The following is a 6,542-nucleotide window of genomic DNA, read 5'->3' as shown; positions in this document are numbered from 1 at the left end:
AAAAAAAAAAAAAAAAAAAAAATTATCGTAGAGCCATTGTGTTTCAGCCTTATATTTGATCAGGTGACCATGGCAGCGGATCTGACTCAGGTTGAGTCCACCTGTTGAACAGCTCTTTCCCCTGACAGTCATTTCCTGGGTGGGGTGATAGCCAATAGCTCTGGCCAGGGAAATCACTGATAGTCATGAGGCCAGCTGTACCCAGAAGAGCCAATATCTGGCCCCACTCCAGGGCCACAGCCTCAGCATACTAATAATTTCTACCTTGCTTTGTTTTCTATGTATATTTTTTAGGGAGCCTGGTGGATTCATTTGGTCACATCCTGATACCTGGAATCTATGATCAAGTGGCTCCTCTCACAGAGCAGGAAAAAGAAATGTATGAAGCCATTGATCTGGACCTTGAGCAATATCGGAATAGCAGTCAAGTTCAGAAATTTCTGTTTGATACAAAGGTATGACCACAAGCTGATGGTTAATCTGAAAGGAATGATGACAATAAATCACATTTTCCAAGTACATAATTAACACCAGGTTATGCTAATCTAAACATTTTTAGAACTCAGAGCGGATGTTAATTCCTAGCAAATTTTAATTTTCACAGCTACTTTCCTGTAGTCTAGATCAAACTATTTCTGGGGTCCAACTGGCATTGGACCATGAATCAGGCACCTATCCATGAGTTATGAGTAATTTCACAGCCATGCTTTTCCAAGCCAGTTCATTAACTTACATCCCATGGCACCCTGTAGCTAGAAACCAAAATTTAACTCTTTGAAGATTTGTAAAAGTTTGAGATGGTTTCAGCTCCAATAGTGCTAATTATTCATTTTCCCAGGGCTAACCAAGAGCCTCAGGGGAAAATTTACAAGTTACTAGATCATCTCCTCTGTGTACTAAGGAAATTCAGAGCCCAAAGTATTTGTTACTGAAATTTTATACTTTTTTCTTTCTCTTTTGTCTCCTTTAAAAGATATTTGCTGCTAAGGTATTTAGCAGATGTGGCTGATTCCTGGGAAAACTATAAAAAGCCAAAATCATGCTGAAAAGAGGTAGAGTTTAATTTAATAAGGTATATTTCTTTTCTCAGAATAAGTCTATGATGGCTGCAAAGAGAAAGGAAACTAGATCAAACATGCGTAGAGTTCTTGGAGATCTTCTGAACAATAAAACGTACACAAGGCATCTCATGGATAGAAATTTATAACTGACTCAAAGTTTTTAGTCCATTAATGGAGTATTATTAATACTTAGGCAAAAAGGGGCAGTGGGCATTGGCTTGGGCAGGCAAAAATCACAGAAGAAGCCACACGTTCTGAGGAAACTGTCCATCTCATAGTAGCGATAGTTCAGACACATCTAAGGTGCTCATTTACTTCTCATGAGTGGGTCTCAGATGCAGATGTTGGTGATAAAGAAAAATCATACCACTGAGTTTTAACCATATATTCTTCAGGTGATTTTGTTTTTATTTAGGAGGAAATTCTAATGCACCTATGGAGGTACCCGTCTTTTTCTATTCATGGGATTGAGGGTGCATTTGATGAACCTGGAATTAAAACAGTCATACCTGGCCGGGTTACAGGGAAATTTTCAATCCGTCTAGTCCCTCACATGAATGTGTCTACAGTGGAAAAACAGGTAACAATTGTTCAGTATCACTCTGCCTAGTGGCACCATTTCCAAGTCGCTCACACCATGGTTGTTATTCCATTGTTATCATTGAAGTGTCTTTTTTTTCAACATAAAAGAACCGAAACAAATGTTAAGAAACTACTCTCAGTCTTGCTCAGTTAAAAACCTTTTTCCTCAACTATATGGAATTACTGTAATTAGATAAATAACCATTTGTAGTTGTAGTGCTGGGAAATTTTTAAAAAATTAGATGGTAGTTATAAAGGCAAGGTTTTGTTTTACAAATAGATGGGGTAGGTAACTGCTGATGCTTGGAGGGAGCCAGAAAATCTCAGGCATAGTCGTTGGTTTTTTTCATGATGTCTGAAATCAACACTATGAAAACAACCATTTCAATGAAAATGTTACCTGGATGTAGTTATGTGTCTAAATTACCAACTCATCATCAATTTACCTCAAGCCAGTGTAACAGAAAGTAGTCCCTGGGATAAATGAGTCTAGGAAATCTCAACTCTCAGCTATTCTTGATTCCATTATCCTTTCTTTTCTGATCTTGTTAGCACTAATCACATTCTAAAAAAAGTATCCTTCCTTCCTCCACCTTCCTTTTCTCCTTTCTTTTGTAGGCATTGCCCCTTTATAGGTATTCCAGGAGGGCAGTACCTTTTTTCCCCTTCTTATTCACAGCTGTTTCACATGCAACTAGAACAGTCCCTGGCACATGATGAGTGTTAATAAATATTTGCTAAAGAAATAAATGAAATAAATATTTTATAGGAGACTTCCTAGGAGGATTTCCACAGCTGCCATTGGTAAGGGACTAAGGAGAAGAGAGAGATGCTGAAATGATCTCCTTTCATGATTGGCTTGAAATTGCTCTCCTTGTTTTGAAATGTCCCAAATGCTTAATGTTTCCCAAGGATATTAATAAACCCAAAACCAGGACATTCTAATTGAGACATTGTGTTAAGTCTCACAATTTTCAATAAACATTACTCTAACACACTATTTAGCATGCTCTATTTTCAGAGTGGGTTAGGGACAGGATTGCAGGTACAGAGGTAGCAGGGGAATGAGAGCAAGTGTTTCCCAGGGTGAGGCCTGGGATCTCTGCTCTTCGTGTTAAAGCTCCTGCTCATTATGTTGTATCCTCTGGAAGAACAAAGGAAAAATCATGGCATTTTGATTTTTCAAGTCAGGATTTCAATCAATTTCTTGATGAAACATGCTTGAGAGAACAAATTGAAATCTCTTACTACAAAAAATGTCACCTTGTAGGTGAAGCAGCATCTTGAAGATGTATTCTCCAAAAGAAATAGTTCCAACCAGATGGCTATTTCTATGGTAGTAGGAGTTCAACCATGGAATGCAAATATTAATGATACTCAGTATCTTGCAGCAAAAAGAGCCATCAAAACAGGTGGGACCTTAAGATATTTTCATTTTCCAGCTTACAATGGGACCAATGGGTGGATATGCAGACAACTCTTCTCCTTCTCCTTCTGTTGCAGTACTGAGGTTTGAATGCAAGGTCTGCACACCAAGCCCTTCCCACTTTTTAAAATTTTGAGACAGGGTCTTGTTGTGATTAAGTTGCCTGAATTGAGCTTGAGTTTACAATCTTCCTGCCTCAGCCTCGAAGAGTGCTGGGATTATAGGCATGTGCAAATGTGCCTGGCTCAGCAGACATTTTTAAAACTCAAATGTCAACTCTCCTCTTCATCTAGGGCATATTGTTGAGTGCAGGTTATGTAAAGGGTACTTTGTTATGTAATCCCCCGTATATTATGTAATCCTCCCAACAATTCCTCCATTTTACAGTGTGGGAAATTAAGGGTTAAAGAGATGAAGTTATTTGATGAACAGCACTCAACTATTAAGTAGCAAAGCTAGGGTACAAATTTCAATCTAGAGACCTGAATTTGGGGGAAAATGATGAACCAGAAAAACATCAAACCCTCCTAATGCAAAACTCTGGAATGTTGGCCAGCATGTCAAAACATCCTTTAAAAAGCATAGCTTAACTTGTATGGTAGTAAGAAAATTGTTAAGTGCTAGAAATGGAAAAGCTAGTCTAGTGAGATGAACAAGTATCACACTGGCTGTCCTGCAGGCATCTACTCTCCTTGTTACAAAGAGGCTGGGGCTATAATGGCTGTGGGCTAGCATGAAGCAGAGAGTTGCAAACAATGAGACCCACTACATAAAGAGCTGTGTGTGTGTGTGTGTGTGCGTGCATGTGTGTGCATGTGCATGTGCACAGATATAGGCTTATCTATCTTTGCTTGTGCTTTGGACTAACACAAAGTCCCCTCTGAGAATTTTTAACCATCGACGAATCATCACATGGGGCTAAGTCTTTAATTTCTACGGTGGGATTAGCCTAGTTCTTCTCAAATATATCCATTGCTGGACTGCCTGGCTGATACAGACATCAAACTGCCCTGGTCACCATGTGATATTTCCATAGAAGGGCTTCGTAGAGATGAGCTCATTATATAAAATTAAAAAACACAGGAGAAACCCAAAGCTAGCTATCTAACTCTAGGACCGATGATCTTTTCAGAAAGTCACAGTGGTTCCCCGGAAGGCAGCATGATTTTGTTTGGAATTGCTTAGTGGTGCCAATTTTAATTTTATGTACTTAAAAATCCTGGATAGGACATATGATTCACTCAGCAGAGGGAATGTATGTAAGCACTGGATGTCAGAGCAGGAAGAAGGAATATGCAGTTTCTGTGGCATTTGATATTAGTGAGAGTTAGTCTTGCCATTATTTATTCCAGTGCTTTCTTTCCTTTTTGTTTCAGTGTTTGGAATGGAACCTGATATGATCCAAGACGGATCAAGCATTCCTATTGCCAAACTATTCCAAGACATTGTCCAAAAGAGTGTGATGATGCTTCCCTTGGGGGCTGTCGATGATGGAGAGCACTCTCAGAACGAGAAGATCAACAGGTTAGCACACCCCTATGCAGCTGAGCTTGGCTTTCCAAGCCCAGAGGCTTCATGTGGGGGCAGGTTCCAGGCATCTTCTATGAGGATAGTGAATACCAGACTGTACATACCAGCATGCATGGCTTAAGCAACACATTTATTTTCTCAGAGTGGTGCAGGCTAGGAAGTCCCAGGTAAAGGCTCTGGCTGATCCAGTCCCCGGAGAGGGCTTTCTTTCTGGCTCTCAGACTGCCCTCTTCTCCTAGCATCTTTACATGGCAAAGAGGAGGAGGTGGAGAAGGAGTGTGAGAGAGTATATCAGCCAGAAAGTGAGTTCTGGTGCTTCTTCCTCCCCTGGAAGGGCACTAGCCCTGTGGAATTAAGACTCACTCTTCCAACCTCATTTGACTGTGCCATCTTCTAGAAGGCCTTACCTCCAAACAGTCACTTTGGGAATGAGGGTTTGAACACTTTGAATATTAGGAGACATAACATTCAGTCTACAAAAAAATGCATTTAGGTATGTTTGATAATACATTATGGCAGGTTATACAAAGCTCCTAAACCTCCCAGATCAGTGAGAAAAAAATATGTTTGACTCATATCTGTCATATCAATGATATGAAACCAAGGAAAATGGTCTTTTTTGGATTTGGGTCCAGGACTTATTACCATTTTTCTTTTCAAAGTTTTATTTTTATTAGCACATATTTGCAGTACATAATAATTACATTCATCATGGGGAGATGACACATGTACAGAAAAAAATCTTAATTCATTTACATCCCCTTTCCTCCTCATCCCTCTATCTCTTGGTCCCCTTCCATCTTAATAATGCTATTTCCTCACTGAATTTACTAGGTGCCTTTCATCCTGGGATCTCAGAAGTGTGTTAGATACTTTAGATTAAATTTATAATATCAGATCTTCCTGTCTAAATGGTAGACTTTTCCTTCTTCATTTGATTGAAAATTGTAACATAGTTTTTCATTTTTCCTTGTTAGGTGGAACTACATAGAGGGGTCCAAGTTATTTGCTGCCTTTTTCTCGGAGATGGCGAAACTGCATTCATGACAGGAATCTTCCAGACTGATGTGCCCCATTGACCACCCCCCCACCATGTCCCCAGATAGGGATGGAATCTAAATATCCAGATAATGTTGCTCTAACTAAGTACTCTTTTCCCTCTCATTTAAACTGTCTTTGGATACTTGGAATGATAATAAAATATCTTAAAGGCACAAACACTGGAAATGATTTAACATCCTTTGCTGCCCACCTTCCTAACATCATAGCTACCTTCTGCTTAATTTCCTTGAATCTTGTGTAGTAGTCTCAAGATTGAATTCAGTCTAATATTCAATTTTATGTAGGTCAATTATTCAGTTGGTTGGACCCTCACGTTGCTATTTGGTGGCCATAACATCACCAGTTTTCATTCTAGCTTCTATAATGCCAACAACACAAAATCAATTCATCCAGTGACTGACAGGAATTACATCACCTTTACTTTTTCCCTGCTTTCCTTGTATCTTATTAATAAAAATGTTGGTCTCCGCCACTGACTAGAATGACTTCCCTGTGGGTTCATTTTTAGAGGAGTTCCTAAGGTATGGTGCTGTATTAACCTTTTGACTTTCCTTCATTTACTATTCTTGCTTCTTGAAAAGTTCTAAAGCTAGGGCCGGGATTTAGTTTAGTGGTTCTGTCGCCCGCCTTGCAAAAGTGCAAGGACTCGAGTTCGATCCCCAGTACCCCCCCCAAAAAAAGTTCTCAACCTGAAATGATCAATATTCACACCCTTACACCATTTGGGATTCCTTGTACAAAGATGAGATTAAAATAAAAATCCCAAGCTTCTTTACCTTTGCCATGATTGATGCTACCTGATCAGCTCCCCTGCTTCCTGTTCTTCCCATCATTATTAAAGAGCCTCCCTCCCTCCCTCCCTCCTTCTCTCTCTCCCTTCC

At 39.6% G+C, this 6,542-nt stretch overlaps 1 protein-coding gene across 2 annotated transcripts in view; it reads left to right on the top strand.

Annotated features, from left to right (window-relative positions):
- Cndp1 (carnosine dipeptidase 1) overlaps positions 1-5,819 on the top strand; it is a 53,943-nt gene extending 48,124 nt beyond the window's left edge. For both annotated transcript variants that reach the window (XM_010610568.3, XM_010610511.3), the window contains exons 8-12: positions 295-455; positions 1,477-1,641; positions 2,914-3,055; positions 4,446-4,593; positions 5,577-5,819. In XM_010610568.3, the coding sequence (XP_010608870.1) occupies positions 295-455; positions 1,477-1,641; positions 2,914-3,055; positions 4,446-4,593; positions 5,577-5,646 (686 nt within the window). In that variant the 3' untranslated portion in view covers positions 5,647-5,819. The remainder of the gene's footprint in view (positions 1-294; positions 456-1,476; positions 1,642-2,913; positions 3,056-4,445; positions 4,594-5,576) is intronic.
- Positions 5,820-6,542: the final 723 nt, after the last annotated feature.

This window comes from Fukomys damarensis, unplaced genomic scaffold (assembly GCF_012274545.1).
Source record: "Fukomys damarensis isolate Sample0158 unplaced genomic scaffold, DMR_v1.0_HiC HiC_scaffold_30, whole genome shotgun sequence".
NCBI classification, from domain to species: Eukaryota; Metazoa; Chordata; class Mammalia; order Rodentia; family Bathyergidae; genus Fukomys; species Fukomys damarensis.
This window is presented reverse-complemented; position numbering and strand designations above follow the sequence as displayed.